The 18085-nt window shown below is 37.9% G+C and overlaps 1 protein-coding gene across 5 annotated transcripts in view; it reads right to left on the reverse strand.

Annotated features, from left to right (window-relative positions):
- The window catches only part of VPS13B (vacuolar protein sorting 13 homolog B), an 890836-nt gene extending 873719 nt beyond the window's left edge, over nt 1–17117 (reverse strand). For 4 of the 5 annotated variants that reach the window (XM_066265974.1, XM_066265971.1, XM_066265975.1 and 1 more), the window contains exons 1-2: nt 16923–17117; nt 16276–16448 (exon numbers count right to left, since the gene is read on the reverse strand). In XM_066265974.1, coding sequence (XP_066122071.1) covers nt 16276–16422 — 147 coding nt within the window. In that variant the 5' untranslated portion in view covers nt 16423–16448; nt 16923–17117. Of the gene's footprint in view, nt 1–16275; nt 16449–16885 lie in introns of all 5 variants that reach the window. The other variant, XM_066265972.1, reaches the window with a different exon arrangement.
- Between the last annotated feature and the right edge of the window lie 968 nt (nt 17118–18085).

Genomic DNA, 18085 nt, shown 5'->3' on the forward strand with positions numbered 1-18085 from the left:
TTGACCAAGAGGCTCTGTAAAAACAATCAGTTTTAAAAAAAAAAGGGTCAGATTGTAAATTCCCTAAATTTTGAAAGCATTATCATGTACATATATGCAAATATATATGCATATATACACCTATATATGTATATGTATATATCCATCCCATATCAAAGAGCAAAAACTTTACTGGTTAAACAACCTCTAAATCACTGGCTGACAATTAATTTTAAGTGACTCAGAGGTAATCCATAGGAAATCAGTCCTAAAAATAGAAAAAATTAGAGGGATGTGGAGAATGAGCACAGACATCAGAAGCCACACACTGCAGAAAAAACAGATACCACAGATTTAGTTCAGGTAAGTCATAAACAAATATATAAACCAAGACAAATGACAACCATGCCCTGGAGAAAGGAAATCAGAATTGAGAGGTGCTATAATATATTATCCAAATTGTCCAGTTTTCCAAAAAGTTATGAAACATGAAAAGTATACAAAGGAGTCAACAGAAACTATCTCTGAGGGTGTTCAATTGCAGGACCTAGCACACAAAGATTACAAAATAAATGTTCAAAGAAATAAAGGAACGAATAACCATGATCCATCAAATAAAATATGTCAATAATGAAACAGAAATGACAAAAATGAACCAAAGAGAAATTTTAGAGTTTAAAAGTACAATAAAGGAAATGAAAAAAATTGCTAAGAGTTCAACCTTAGATCTGAACTTGCAAAAGAAAGAATCAGCAAATCCAGACACATCATAGTAAAAATGTTAAAAGTCCTGAGACAAAAAGAAAATCTCGAACACAGAAAAAGAAAAGCAACTTGTTGCATACAAGAAAACTCTTAGTAGGTTACGATCTAACTTCTCATTACAAACAATAAAGGCAAAAAGGCAGTGAAATGACATAGTCAAATAACAAAAGAAAATAACTGTCAACCAAGAATTCCATTACCAGCAAAACTATTTTTTGTTTTGTTTTCTTTTTTACAGAGACAGAGAGAGAATCAGAGAGAGGGATAGATAGGGACAGACAGACAGGAACAGAGAGAGATGAGAAGCATCAGTCATCAGTTTTTCGTTGCAACACCTTAGTTGTTCATTGATTGCTTTCTCATATGTGCCTCGACCGTAGGCCTTCAGCAGACCAAGTAACCCCTTGCTCAAGCCAGCGACCTTGGGTCCAAGCTGGTGAGCTTTTTGCTCAAAACAGATGAGCCCATGCTCAAGCTGGCAACCTCGGGGTCTCGAATCTGGGTCCTCCGCATCCCAGTCCGACGCTCTATCCACTGCACCACCGCCTGGTCAGGCAGCCTTCAGACTTGAGAACAAAATAAAGCCATACCCAAATAAAGACTGGGAAAGTTCATTGCTAACAGAATAGTAAAAGTCATTCAAGTTTACAAAAAGTAAAACCATATGGTAACTCAAATCCAAACAAGCAAAGAGCACTACTTAAAAATAAATGTAGATAATTATTTAAAAATCAGTGTTTTTTCACCTTCTAACTGATATACAAGGTAATTATATACAATAATTATGAAATTGTACTGTTGAAGTTTATAGCATAAAGATGCAGTATACATGACAATAGCATAAAAACAGACATATAGATAAAGAAACAGAATAGAGAGCCCAGATATAAACCTACATCCTTATAGTCAATATCTGACAAAGGAGGCAAAGACATAGAGTTAAGATAGCCTATTCAACAAATGGTGATGGGAATTGTGGACAGATACATAACAAAATAATAAAACTCAACCTTCTTATACCATATTCAAGAATAAACTCAAAATAGATTAAAGACTTGAAACCATAAAAACCCAAGAAAATATATAGTAGGAAGTAATATCTCAGATATTTCTCATAGAAATATTTTTTCTTATATATCTTCTCAGGCAAGGAAAATGAAAGAAAAAGTAAACAAATAGAACTACATCAAACCAAAAACTTTTTGCACAGCAAAGAAAACCATCACCAAATGAAAAGACAATTCACTGAATGGGAAAACATATTTGCAAATGATACATCTGATAAAGGGATTAATATTCAAAATTCATAAAGAACTTATAAAACTCAGCCTTAAAAAACAAAGAATCCAATTTAAAGATGGGCAAAGGAGGCCCCAGCCAATTGGCTCAGTGTTAGAGCATTGGTCCAGTGTGTGGACATCCTGGTTTCATTCCCAGTCAGGACACACAGGAGAAGCGACCATCTGTTTCTCCCCTGGCCCCCACTCCCTCTTCACTTTCTCTTTTTTTTCCTCTCTCTCTTCTGCTCCCACAGCCATGGCTCGATTGGTTTGAGCAAGGTGGCCCCGGGAACAGAGGATAGCTCTGTGGAGCCTCCACCTCAGGTGCTAATAAAACAGCTCAGTTGCCAAGTAATAGCCGTAGATGGGCAGTGCATCGCCTGTAAGGGGCTTGCCAGGTACATCTGGTCCCAGCTTCCCAACTCTACTATTTTACTTGACAAGAGCAGCAAGAGACAATATATAAACAAATGAAAACAGAAGTACTCCAATACAATTCTTTTACAAAAGTAGATTCAGGCCCTTGTTTTCGATCCTGGATTTTGAGAAATTCCTTGAAAAACATAACTAAACACTAACTAAAAGAGAAATAAAAAATCTAAGGTGACGTCACGGAAATGGTGCCGTGAGAAGCGCGTCCGACAGCTCTCCCCTAAATCACAACAAATTTATCAACTAGAAACAGAAAAATTTATCCTCGGAGCATTCCGGAGTTCCACACAAACTGAAAACAAAAGGACTGTTATCACTTGAATCTGAGAGACGAGGGTGTGGAGGAAGCTACCGCAGCAGCGACGCTCATTCAAGCCGTGAGGGAGTGCGCCTGCGTGCTATCAATAAGACCACCCTCAGATGCCGATAAGAAAGAGGAAATCGAATATTATGGATACAAAAGAAAGAGAGGTAACACAAATAGATGTGGAAAAATCTATGGAGAAAAGACTTAACATATTGGAAGCCTTGGAGCTAAATGACAGAGAATTTAAAATAGAAATCTTAAAAATACTCAGAGATATACAAGAAAACACAGAAAGGCAATATAGGGAGATCAGAAAACAACTCAATGAACACAAAGAATATATTACCAAGGAAATTGAAACTATAAAAACAAATCAAACAGAAATGAAAAACTCAATTCAAGAGCTGAAAAACGAGGTAACAAGCTTAGCTAACAGAACAGCCCAGATTGAAGATAGGATTAGTGAAATAGAAGACAAACAACTTGAGGCACAACAGAGAGAAGAAGAAAGAGACTCAAAAATAATAAAAAACGAGAAAGCCCTACAGGAATTGTCTGACTCCATCAGAAAGAATAACATAAGAATAATAGGTATATCAGAGGGAGAAGAGAAAGAAAATGGAATGGAGAATATACTCAAACAAATAATAGACGAGAACTTCCCAAGCCTGTGGAAGGAACTAAAGCCTCAAATTCAAGAAGCAAACAGAACACCGAGTTTTCTTAACCCCAACAAACCCACTCCAAGGCACATCATAATAAAGATGACACAAACCAATGACAAAGAAAAAATTCTCAAGGTAGCCAGGGAAAAGAGGAGTACAACATATAAAGGAAGTCCTATTAGATTATCATCAGATTTCTCAGCAGAAACTCTACAAGCTAGAAGAGAGTGGACCCCAATATTTAAAGCCCTGAAAGAGAGGAACTTTCAGCCAAGAATACTATACCCATCAAAGCTATCCTTCAAGTATGAAGGAGATATAAAAACATTCACAAATACAGAAAAGATGAGAGAATTTATCAACAGAAAGCCCACACTCCAGGAAATACTAAGGGGGGTTTTCCAACCAGATTCAAAGAACAAAAGAAAACAACACCACAAGTAACAGCTCCACCAAGAACACAATAAAACCAAACTTAAACTGTGACAACAAAGGAAAAAAAGGGGGGAGAGGATGGAGATTAACAGTAGCAAAGGATGATGAAGTGCAGAAATACTTATAAGATAGGGTACTACAATGAATATGGTAGGTACCCTTTTCATTACTTAATGGTAACCACCCTTAAAAAAACCACCACAAAAACACTTGACTTAAAAAAGGTAGCAACAGAGGAAAGAAGTATGGAACACAAACAAACAAAAACAAATGACAGAAAAACAAAAGAGAAGAATCAAACTAGATACAAAACTAACAGAAAGCAATTTATAAAATGGCAGTAGGGAACCCACAAGTGTCAATAATTACACTAAATGTAAATGGATTAAACTTACCAATAAAAAGACACAGAGTAGCAGAATGGATTAAAAAAGAAAATCCAACTATATGCTGCCTACAAGAAACACATCTAAGCAACAAGGATAAAAACAAATTCAAAGTGAAAGGCTGGAAAACAATACTCCAAGCAAACAACACCCAAAAAAAAGCAGGCGTAGCAATACTCATATCTAATAATGCTGACTACAAGACAGAAAAAGTACTCAGAGACAAAAATGGTCATTTCATAATGATTAAGGGGAAGTTGAATCAAGAAGACATAACAATCCTTAATATATATGCACCAAACCAAGGAGCACCAAAATATATAAGACAGCTACTTATTGACCTTAAAACAAAAACTAACAAAAATACAATCATACTTGGAGACCTCAATACACCGCTGACGGCTCTAGGTAGGGTCATCCAAACAGAGAATCAATAAAGATATAGTGGCCTTAAACGAAATACTAGAACACCTGGATATGATAGACATCTACAGGACACTTCATCCCAAAGCAACAGAGTATACATTTTTCTCTAGTGTACATGGAACATTCTCAAGAATTGACCATATGTTGGGCCACAAAGACAATATCAGCAAATTTAGAAAAATTGAAATTGTACAAAGCATATTTTCTGATCATAAAGCCTTGAAACTAGAATTCAACTGCAAAAAAGAGGGGGAAAACCCCACAAAAATGTGGAAACTAAACAACATACTTCTAAAAAATGAATGGGTCAAAGAAGAAATAAGCGCAGAAATCAAAAGATATATACAGACAAATGAAAATGAAAATACGACATATCAGAATCTCTGGGATGCAGCAAAAGCAGTAATAAGAGGAAAGTTCATATCACTTCAGGCCTATATGAACAAACAAGAGAGAGCCGAAGTAAACCACTTAACTTCACACCTTAAGGAACTAGAAAAAGAAGAACAAAGACAACCCAAAACCAGCCGAAGAAAGGAGATAATAAAAATCAGAGCAGAAATAAATGAAATAGAGAACAGAAAAACTATAGAAAAAATCAATAAAACAAGGAGCTGATTCTTTGAAAAGATCAACAAAATTGACAAACCCTTGGCAAGACTCACCAAGGAAAAAAAGACACAGGACTGAAATAAATAAAATTCAAAATGAAAGAGGAGAGATCACCACAGACATCATAGATATACAAAGAATTATTGTAGAATACTATGAAAAACTATATGCCACCAAATACAACAATCTAGAAGAAATGGATAAATTCCTAGAACAATACAACCTTCCTAGACTGAGTCATGAAGAAGCAGAAAGCCTAAACAGACCAATCAGCACGGAGGAAATAGAAAAAACTATTAAAAATCTCCCCAAAAATAAAAGTCCAGGCCCAGACGGTTATACTAGTGAATTCTATCAAACATTCAAAGAAGACTTGGTTCCTATTCTACTCAAAGTCTTCCAAAAAATTGAAGAAGAAGCAATACTTCCAAACACATTTTATGAGGCCAACATAACCCTCATACCAAAACCTGGCAAGGATGGCACAAAAAAAGAAAACTACAGACCAATATCTCTAATGAATATAGATGCTAAAATACTAAACAAAATACTGGCAAACCGAATACAACAACATATTAAAAAAATAATACATCATGATCAAGTGGGATTCATCCCAGAATCTCAAGGATGGTTCAACATACGCAAAACGGTTAACGTAATACACCATATCAACAAAACAAAGAACAAAAACCACATGATCTTATCAATAGATGCAGAAAAGGCTTTTGATAAAATACAACACAATTTTATGTTTAAGACTCTCAACAAAATGGGTATAGAAGGAAAATATCTCAACATGATAAAGGCCATATATGATAAACCATCAGCCAACATCCTATTAAACGGCATAAAACTGAGGACTTTCTGCCTTAAATCAGGAACAAGACAGGGTTGTCCACTCTCTCCACTCTTATTCAACGTGGTGCTAGAAGTTCTGGCCAGAGCAATCAGACAAGACAAAGAAATAAAAGGCATCCATATTGGAAAAGAAGAAGTAAAGCTATCACTTTTTGCTGATGATATGATCCTATACATCGAAAACCCGAAGGACTCCACAAAACGATTATTAGAAACAATAAACCAATACAGTAAGGTCGCAGGATACAAAATTAACATACAAAAGTCCATAGCCTTTCTATATGCCAACAATGAAATATTAGAAAACGAACTCAAAAAAATAATCCCCTTCACGATTGCAACAAAAAAAATAAAATACCTAGGAATAAACATAACAAAGAACGTAAAGGACCTATATAATGAAAATTACAAAGCATTGTTAAGGGAAATCGAAAAAGATACAATGAGATGGAAAAATATTCCTTGTTCTTGGATAGGAAGAATAAATATAATCAAAATGGCCATATTACCCAAAGCAATATACAAATTTAATGCAATTCCCATCAAAATCCCTATGAGATTTTTTAAAGAAATGGAACAAAAAATCATCAGATTTATATGGAACTATAAAAAACCCCGAATAGCCAAAACAATCCTAAGGAAAAAGAATGAAGCTGGGGGCATTACAATACCTGACTTTAAACTATATTATAGGGCCACGATAATCAAAACAGCATGGTATTGGCAAAAAAATAGACACTCAGACCAATGGAACAGAATAGAAAGCCCAGAAATAAAACCAAATATATATGGTCAAATAATCTTTGATAAAGGGGCCAACAACACACAATGGAGAAAAGAAAGCCTCTTCAACAAATGGTGTTGGGAAAACTGGAAAGCCACATGCAAAAGAATGAAACTCGACTACAGCCTGTCCCCGTGTACTAAAATTAATTCAAAATGGATCAAAGACCTAAATATAAGACCTGAAACAATAAAGTACATAGAAGAAGACATAGGTACTAAAATCATGGACCTGGGTTTTAAAGAACATTTTATGAACTTGACTCCAATGGCAAGAGAAGTGAAGGCAAAGATAAATGAATGGGACTACATCAGAATTAAAAGTTTTTGCTCAGCAAGAGAAACTGATATCAAAATAAACAGACAGCCAACTATATGGGAACTGATATTTTCAAACAACAGCTCAGATAAGGGCCTAATATCCAAAATTTACAAAGAACTCATAAAACTCAACAACAAACAAACAAACAATCCAATAAAAAAATGGGAAGAGGACATGAACAGACACTTCTCCCAGGAAGAGATACAAATGGCCAACAGATATATGAAAAGATGCTCAGCTTCATTAGTTATTAGAGAAATGCAATTCAAAACTACAATGAGATACCACCTCACTCCTGTTAGATTAGCTATTATCAACAAGACGGGTAATAGCAAATGTTGGAGAGGCTGTGGAGAAAAAGGAACCCTCATTCACTGTTGGTGGGACTGTAAAGTAGTACAACCATTATGGAGGAAAGTATGGTGGTTCCTCAAAAAACTGCAAATAGAACTACCTTATGACCCAGCAATCCCTCTACTGGGTATATACCCCAAAACCTCAGAAACATTGATACGTGAAGACACATGTAGCCCCATGTTCATTGCAGCACTGTTCACAGTGGCCAAGACATGGAAACAACCAAAAAGCCCTTCAATAGAAGACTGGATAAAGAAGATGTGGCACATATACACTATGGAATACTACTCAGCCATAAGAAATGATGACATCAGATCATTTACAGCAAAATGGTGGGATCTTGATAACATTATAAGGAGTGAAATAAGCAAATCAGAAAAAAACAAGAACTACATGATTCCATACATTGGTGGAACATAAAAATGAGACTAAGAGACATGGACAAGAGTGTGGTGGTTACCAAGGGTGGGGGGGGGGAGGGAGGACATGGAGGGAGGGAGGGAGAGAGTTAGGGGGAGGGGGAGGGGCACAGAGAACTAGATAGAGGGTGACGGAGGACAATCTGACTTTGGGCGAGGTGTTTGCAACATAATTTGATGACAAAATAACCTAGACATTTTTTCTTTGAATATATGTACCCTGATTTATTAATGTCATCCCATTACCATTAATAAAAATTTATTAAAAAAAAAAAAAGAAAAAAATCTAATAGTCCTATATCTGTTAAGAAATTAAATCAGTAATTTAAAACTTTATAACAACAAAAGAACCCCTGATCCACATGACTTCATGGTTAATTTTACGTAACATTTAAAAAAACAATATCCAACTAAATGAAAAAGTTGGATATTTCACATTTCCTGATTTCAAAACTTACTACATAGCAATATATTATCATCAAAACAATGTGACACTAACATAAAAAAAAAAGACATCCAAATCAGCAGAGTAGCATTAAAAGCCCAGAAACAAACTTTCACATATACTGCCAGCTGATCTTCGAGAAGGAACCATGCAATGGGTAAAGGACAGTCATTAACAAATAAGTGTTACTAAAACTGAGTTTCTACATACAAAAACAAATGAAGTTGGACCCTTATACTACATACAAAAATTAACTCAAAATGGATCAAAGACCTCTCAGTGTAAAAGCTAAAACTATAAAATTCTTAAAAGAAAACATAGGGAGAAAGTTCATGGCATTGCATTTGGCAATGCTTTCTTGGATATGAGAGGTAAAGTCCAGACATTAAAAAAAAAAAAAAGTGCTAACTTAGACCTCAAAAATTTAAACTTCTGTAAATCAAAGAATACTATCAACAAAAGACAACCTACAAGGGGAGAAAATATATATTTGCAAGTCACGTATCTGACAAGGGATTGATATCCAGAATATATAAATAACTCCTACAACTCAATTACAAAAAATAAAATAAACTCCAAGTTAAAATAAAGAGGGGCAAAGAACGTGATTACACATTTTTCCAAAGATGATACACAGACCACTGAGCTCATGAAAAGATACTCAATATCAGCAATGATTAGGATTATGCAAATTAAAACCACAACGAGATGCCACTTCATACCTACAGGGTGGTTACAATGAAAAAAACAATGTAACTGTGTTAGTGAGGAGATTGTGCAATTGAAACTCTTGTACATTGCTGGTAGGAATGTGAAATAATGTAGCTACCGTGGGAAACTAGCAATTCTTCAAAAATTTAAACATAGAATCACCAGAAGACCTAGCACTCTTACTTTTGGTATACAGTGGTACCTTGACACGCGAGTTTAATTTGTTTCATTGCCGAGCTCCTGACTCAATCTGTTTGTGTGTCAAATAGAATTTCCCCATTTAAATTAATGGGAATGTAATTAATCTGTTCTGGCTCGTGTGTCAAGGTACCACTGTATACGAAAAAAAACCGAAAGCAGGCACTCGAACAGATTACCCGTGTTCACAGCAGCATTATTCACACCAGCCAAAAGGTAAAAGCAACCAAAATGTGCAACAGATAAGTGAAGAAAATGTGGCCTATACACTCAGTGGAATATTAGTCAGTCTTAAAAATTTAAGGAAATTGTAGCACATTTCAACCTGAGTAAACCTTAAGGACACTGTGCAAACTGAAGTAAACAAGTCACAAAAAGATAACATTGAATGTTTTTACTCATATGAGGTATGTAGTCAAATTCACAGAGACATGAAGCAAAACTGTGGTTGCCAGGGGCTAGGAGAAGAGAATGGAGAGTTTGTGCTTAACGGATATAAAGGTTCAGTTTGGTAAATAGAAAAAGTTCTAGAGATGGATGGTGATAATGGTTGCACAACAATATAAATATAATCTATGCCACAAAACTATACAATCAAAAATGGTTAAAATGGTAAACCTCTTCTGTCTATTTTACCACAGCAAGAAAATAAAAAATAGAGCGTCGGCCTGGCATGCAGGAGTCCCAGGTTCGATTCCCGGCCAGGACACACAGGAGAAGCGCCCATCTGCTTCTCCACCCCTCCCCCTCTCCTTCCTCTCTGTCTCTCTTCCCGTCCCGCAGCCAAGGCTCCATTGGAGCAAAGTTGGCCCAGGAGCTGAGGATGGCTCTGTGGCCTCTGCCTCAGGTGCTAGAATGGCTCTGGTTGCAACAGAGCAATGCCCCAGATGGGCAGAACATCGCCCCCTGGTGGGCATGCCAGGTGGGTCCCGGTCAGGCGCATGTGGGAGTCTGTCTGACTGCCTCCCCATTTCCAACTTTAGAAAAATACAAAAATAAAAATAAATAAAAATAAAAAATTAATAATACCAATCTTACACAAATTACAAATTGTTCCTTTACAGAAAGAAGAAATACTCCACAAATAATTTAATGAGGACAATATATCTAGGATAATTAAAGCCCGATAAGGACACTACAAGAAAAGAAAATCATAGGCTAGTATCACTTATAAACACAGATGCAATAAAACTAAACAAGAACTTAACAAATCCAATCCAATCATATACAAAACGGGGTTTATTCCTGGAATGCAAATTTCACCCAAATAGTGTAACTCAGCACATTAACAAAATAAAAGAGAAATATCAGATATCAACTCATTAAATGTAATAGTTGATAAAATTAATACACATTCATGATTTTAAAAACTTATTGGAAAACCAGGAAGGGAAGAGCATGTCCTTAACCCAAAAAACAGCATTTAGAGATAACAACGTACTTAATGGTAAAATACTGAACACTTTCCCTCTGAAGTTTGGAGCAAAAAAAGAATGTATATCCTCAAGAGCTCTACTCATAATGAAAGAGAAAAAAAAAGATCCAAGCACTGAAAAAAAGAGATGTAAACCTGTCATTATTTGCAGATAACATGATTGTGTACATAATAAAAAATAAATTTAAAAACACCAGAAAAGTATTAGACAAGTTAGAAAGGGCACTGGATGGAAGGTCAATATACTAAAATCAACAGTAGTTCAAAGTACCGGTAACAAATACTTAGGAAATGAAATCTAAAAAAATAAATAACACTGCTCGTAACATTAAAAAAAGATAAAATTTAATAAAGTATGTTCAAAACCTCTCTAAAAACTTCAAATCACTGCTCAGAGAAATTAGACCTTTTTAATTTTTTTTTTTGAGAAATCTGACCTTTAAACATAGAAAACAATTTCTTCTTCTTTCCTCCCAAATTAATCTATTGATTGAATGTAACCTCAATTAAAAAGGTTAGTGGGTTTCCCTTTCTTTGGGAAATCTAAAATATACAAGCTGAAGTTAAAATTTATATGGAAATGCAAAGGACCTACAATAGTTATAACTACCTTGAAGGAAAAAAGAACAAAGTTGTATAAATCATACTATCAAGACTTACTATGGCCCTGGCTGGCTGGCTGGCTGGCTGGCTCAGTAGTGGGGTGTCAGCCCAGCCTGTGGAAGTACCAGGTTCAATTCCCGGTCAGGGCACACAGGAGAAGCAACCATCTGCTTCTCCATCCCTCCCCTCCTCTCTCTTTCTCTCTTCCCCTCCTGCAACCATGGCTCAAATGGTTTAAGCTAGTTGGCCCTGAGCGCTGAGGATGGCTCCATGGCCTCGCCTCAGGCACTAAAATAGCTCAGTTGCCTGAGCAACAGAGCAGTGGCCCCAGATGGGTGGAGCATCGCCCCCAGGGGCTTGTCAGGTGGATTCTGGTCGAGAAGCATATGGGAGTTTGCCTGTCTGTCTGCCTCCCTGCTACCCACTTAATAAAAAAAAAGAAAAAAAAGACTTATTGTACAAGACAATATGGTAGTGACATAAGAATAGACATATTAGACCACTGAACAGGTAATTCAGAATCAAATCCACACATATGGTAACCTAATTTACACAAAGACTGCAATTCAGTAGAAAGAATGGTTTGCCAAATGGTGTGGGATGAATTGAGGATCAATGGAAAAAGAAAATGAATCCTGATTTTCACTTTTCAAATGCAGAAAAGTAGTTTTAGATGAATCATAGAAAACAATAGGAGAGTACCTTTTCCTTGGAATAAACAAAAATATCTTAGAAAAGTTGAAGGAAAAAATAGATAAATTGGACCTCAATAATATGAACTCTGTTCATCAAAGGACACTTTTAAGAGAGCAAAAAGACAAACCACGCACTGTGAGAAAACACTGCAAAACATATATCTGCCAAAAGACTCATTTCCAAAGTACATAAAGCACTCCTACATATCAATAAGAAAAAGACAAAAACACAATCTTTTTAGCAAAAGAAGCAGAAACTTGACAAAAGAGGATATCCAAATCACCAACAACAGATGACAGTGCTCAACATCATTAATAACAATAACTAGGGAAGTGCAATTTCAAATTACAAGATACCACTACACACACTCCAAAAAAGGCTACAGTTAAAATACCAATGCTCTGGCCAAGATGGCAGCACAGGTAATGTGCTACTTGCATCCTCCCAGAACCACATCAAAATTAAAACTAAATTTCATGGCTCAGTGGATAAAGCACAGTCCCGGCACACTAAGGATGCAGGTCCAATCCCTGCTCAGGGAACACAGGAGAAGCAATCAATGAGTGCACAACTAAATGGAACTAAGTAAAACAAGTTGATACTTCTCACTCTCATGCTCCAGACTGTCCAAAACTCTCTAAAACAAGCAATAACTGGCCTCAGCATGTCCCATACCCATGCCCTCTCACAAAATGACCCAAGGCCTAAACAAATGTCAGCTGGCATTGGTTCACAGCTTGGCCTCACCTAGGCACCTCCAAGCCCAGCACAATTAGCAGCCATCTGCATATTGCTTTGTAGCTCATGATGGGTGGCTCCCAAGAGGTAGCAAATGATCTTGGCCTATACCTCCCTGGAGGCCCAAGAGCATCATACCTGGGGTGCTCAACTCAGGTACTTGGGAGGCTGTGCCACTGGACACTATAGAACACCTACCACATAAGGCCACTCAAAGCCCAGGAAGCACTGCAGTTCTACCTAATACACAGAAACCAACACTGGGAGGTTGCCAAAATAAGACAAAGAAACACGTTCCAAATGAAAGAACAGAACAAAACTCCTAAAAAAAGAACTAAACAAAATGTAGACAAGTAGTCTACCAGATGCAGAGTGCAAAATACTGCTTATTGGAATGCTCAATAGAGAACTTCAACAAAAAAATGGAAAACATAAAAACAGAACTAGAAAACACAAAAAAAGAACCAGTCAGAAATGAGGAATACACTGACTGAAGTGAAGACTACATTACAGGGAAGCAGATAAAGCAAAGGATCAAACCAGAGATTTGGAGGATAAGGAAGCAAAAAAACACTCAATTAGAACAGAAGAAAGAAAAAAGAATCCAAAAAAATGGGCACAGTGAAAGAAGCCTTTGGGACAACTTCAAGCATACCAACATTTGCATCACAGGGGTGCCAGAAGGAAAAGAGAGAGCGCAAGGAACTGAAAACCTATTTGAAAAAATAACGACAGAAAACTTCCCTAAAGCCTGGTGAAGTAAATAGACATACAAGCCCAAGAAGCGCAGAGATCCAAACAAGATGAACCCAAAGAGGCCCACACCAAAACACATCATAATTAAAATGCAAAGGGTTAAAGACAATCTTAAAAGTACAAGAGAAATGCACTTAGTTACCTACAAGGAAGCTTTATTAAGATTGTTAGCTGATTTCTCAACAGAAACTTTGCAGGTGAGAAGGGACTGGTGAGAAATATTCAAAGTGATTAAAAGCAAGAACCCACAAATAAGATTACTCTAACCAGCAAAGCTATCATTTAGAATAGAAAGACATATAGAGCTTCCAGACAAAAAAAAAAAAAAAAAGCTAAAGGAGTTAATCACCACCAAACCAGTATTACGTGAAATGTTACAGGGTCTACTTTAAGAAGAAAAAAAAGATAAAAGATATGAACAGTAAAACAGCAATAAGTACATATCTATCAAAAAATGAACCTAAAAAAATAAACTAAGAAGCAGAACAAAAACAGACTCATAGACACAGAGAACATTTTAACGATTGCCAGATGAGAGGGGAGTTGAGGGGATGGGTGAAAAAGATAAAGGGATTAGTAAGTACAAATTGGTTGTTACAGAACAGTCATCGGGATGTAAAGTACAGCATAAGAAATACAGTCAATTATATTCTAATACCTATATATGCTGTCAGACAGGTACAAGATTTACCAAGATGATCACTTAAGTTAAATAATGCCTAATCATCTGAAACTATATAATATCGTATGCCAACTATAATTGAAAAATAAAAAAATTATTAAAGACAAAAAATACAAATAAAGGCCCTGGTTGACTCAGCGATAGAGCATCGGCTCGGCATGTGGAAGTCCTTGGTTCAATTCCCAGCCAGGGCACACAGGAGAAGCACCCAACTGCTTCTCCACCCTTCCATCTCTCCTTTCTCTCTATATCTCTCTTCCCCTCCAAGCAGCCAAGGCTCCATTGGAGCAAAGTTGGCCCGGGCACTGAGGATGGCTCCATGGCCTCCATCTCAGGCACTAGAATGGCTCAGGTTACAACAGAGGAAAGCCCCAGATGGGCAGAGCATCGTCCCTAGTGGGTTTCCCAGGTGATCCTAGCCGGGCGCATGCAAGAGTCTGTCTCTCTACCTCCCCGCTTCTTGCTTCAGAAAAATACAGAGAACAATAATAATAAAAATGAATAAAAATTAAAAAGTAAGATATCAACCATACCAAATAATAGCAAAAACAAAAAGTAACTGGGAACCCTCATTCATTGTTGGTGAAAATGTAAATTGGTACAACCACACCAGAAAACTATTTGGCAATATCCATTAAAGCTAAACATATGACTACTGCATACATATAGAACTAAGGAAATAATAACTATATTCACCAAAGTACACTTACAAGAATGTTCATAAGAGCTTTCTTCACTATAGTCAAAAGCAAAAACAATCCACATGTACATTAATAGGAAAATAGAAAGTAAATGAAGAAATCTTTATACAATGGAAAACTACAAAGCAATACAAAGAACAAGCCACCGTTCATGCAACAACATAGGTTAATCCTAGCCAATGTTGAAGAAAAGAAGCCATACACCATTTCCATTTACGTACAATTCAAAAACAGGTAATATTTACCTGTATTGACTAAAGCCAGGCAGAATAGCAGTCATCTGGCTTGTTGTTGTTTCTTTGGGGGGGGGGGGGTAATGATTACAAAGGGGTACAGGAGAGCCACTTGGGGTGCAGGAAATATTTTATTTCTCAATCTGGATGGTGGTTACACAGGTGTACATATAGGTAAAAACTGAGCTGCATACTTAGTACTTGTGCCATAAGATAATTAACCTTGGAGAGAAAAAGGGAAAGGGGCCAGAGTATTATTTCTTACTGTTAACTCTGGATTGTTCACTAACAGAAGAAAGAGTGGAATATGACCAGAAATTATTGATAACTATCACTATCAGATTAAATCTTTTCTAATTTCCCAAAAAGCAGTTGGTCATAGACTTTTCTGAGTTCCTACAGATGATGTTTGTATCCTCAAGCCTAACAAAGTGGCCTGGCATATGTTAGCACTAAATGAAGTAATAAGTATATAATCTTCGAAATTACAGTTCATCTGCATCAGAGCATTCTCACGTTAAAAGAAACTAAAAAGAAGTAATTAACAAAGAAGTTTTCAATTTTGCTCGCCATCTCAACCTGTGTCCACTCAACACCCCGGATGCCACGGGTAATGTCATCTTTCCCACTACGAGACTGAAACTCTCCTCAACATCTTGCTGTCTTTTGGACCCTTCCATTCCCCAAAGAGGAGGAGAATGGAAGGAACTCTTTTCTAGCATCATACAAAATCTTAGCAATATAAATTAGCAAATTCGGTAAGGCTTGAGATTGAATAAACAGGCTGAAGAATTTCAACAAGAAAAATAAAAGTGTCTTCCTATTTGACGTGGCAACTTTTGGGAATCCGATTCTCATTAACCATCACTAGTAATAAAGCATTTAAAAAAACGTTCTGTAAAGAGAGGTAATTATGTAGTTTCAGAGTAGCCAAAAACACGTTTGCAGAAAAAAAATAGTTTTTAAAACATAAAGTCAAAGTGTAGGAAACTACGGATTACTTCTAAACAAGTTGAAAAGGTGTCCAATAAATGACAGCTACACAATTTACCTGTTCCAGCACATCCAACTTTAACTCGAGCTTGCTGAGAACCACATCTCCACCCCATAGTGAAAGCTGTAGATCTGATGGCTTTAAGTTCTTGATGTAGCGATTCACATAGCTCATTAAAATTGGAGTCACGTATGACTCCAGCATCGTTTAAGAGGAGTCCAAATCAGAAGCTGAAGAGGATAAAGACAGTAATATTAGAAGTAATTGAGCCGGTGGTGCAGCGAAGCAAAAGGGGGATGAGGAGCACTTATCAATCAGAAGGGATAGAAGAGGCCGAAAAGCAACAGTCCCCACCAAAGCAGCCGCTTGCCTCCTCCCAGAAGCAGAAAAAACTCAGTGGACTCTCCGCTGCAGGGGCGATTTCCTCACTAATACACCGCCCCCCAACTCGCCTGCCAAGGGATGTTAGGAGAGGTGGTGACCTGAAGACACCTAGCCCCCAACAGAGAATCGAGTGCCGCAGGCCCCCTGGGACCATTGCAGCCCTTCGGCAACCCCGCCGCCCCTAAATGCCCTCGCCCCCTGGACCCGAGCCGGATCTACCACCACAGAATCAGAGCCAGAAGGAAACAGCATCCCGCCCCACCCTACGGCACCCTCCGCTCACCCTCACGCTAGAGTGCCGTGGCGTCCCCTCCACCTACCGGTACGTAAACTCCGCGCCCGTCGTGGGCGCAGCTCCTGTACGGCGCCACTTCCGGGTGTCCCCCATTCTGTGCTCAAAGTAAACTGTCCCTCCGCCGGCAGCGCTGGACTCCGCAGCAGGGCCGGAGTTCTAGGTTGGAGAAGCCATTCCTTCCTTCTTCGAGAGGGAGACCGTCTGCACTTAGCTAGCCTCGGTCCCCACTGCGACCCGGCCAGTGGTCAGAACAAAACTTAAGGAGGTGCCTGGGGGAGGTGGGCGGACGGGTAAAGTGGAGGCACCCGAGGTCCGGAAGTGGCGCCACGCTACGAGAGAGTGGCCGCGCGTGGTGGAGGGCGAGCCGGGGTGGAGAAACACGGAGGACCATAGGTTTGAGGAAAAAGAAACCGGGTCCCAGTGGTTAAAACCCTGATAAACAAGTGGTTGTTGTTTCCCTTGGGAAATGGAAAGCCTGCGAAGAGAAACTGGGTTTACTGGGCGGGAGAATAGCTCTAAGGCCGTGGGTAGAAGTGGTGGAAAGGTGGGGGGACTTAAAAGTAGAGCCGAGGTTGTAGAAAGACAAACTGAAGGACTGGTGCAGGGGCGCAAATTAAGGGATGCGTTTTTGGCGACACATGTAAACAAGGCTTCGCGTTCTTTTACTTTGGCGAGGCAGCGGTTAAGTGTTAGCAAATTTGTTGATGCGGGGCCAAGAAGGAATGATCAGAGGAAACGTGTATAACCCATTGGATTGCAGTCTGATAGAGGACTTCAGAAACGGGGCGGGAATATCTGAAGAAGTAAATGAAACTCGTGGAGATAAAGTGAAAAGAAATAGCAAATAAGGAATTATTCGTTTTAAGAATCAGTATTGGTTTTTATGAGGCTGAAAAGAATGTGTAATATATTATCTTTCCTTGTAGTACCTTGCAAGCTAACAGAGTCAAAAAACCCAAGCACCTAAATTGGAAAAATAGACACTGAGCTTTAAGGAAGAGCATAGGACATGCAGGCAAAAGTTTTGACCAGTGTCACTTATTTTTCATAACCTCTGAGGAAAGCACCTACCACTGCATTTTAAAATTAGACAACTCATAAAGTTATTAAAATACCCATCCATGTTGTCATTGCATTTAATTGAAAATATTTAAGAAGTAAACTAAATCCATTGATTTGAGGAGGAGA

The sequence above is a fragment of the Saccopteryx bilineata genome, chromosome 3 (assembly GCF_036850765.1).
Source record: "Saccopteryx bilineata isolate mSacBil1 chromosome 3, mSacBil1_pri_phased_curated, whole genome shotgun sequence".
NCBI lineage: Eukaryota > Metazoa > Chordata > Mammalia > Chiroptera > Emballonuridae > Saccopteryx > Saccopteryx bilineata.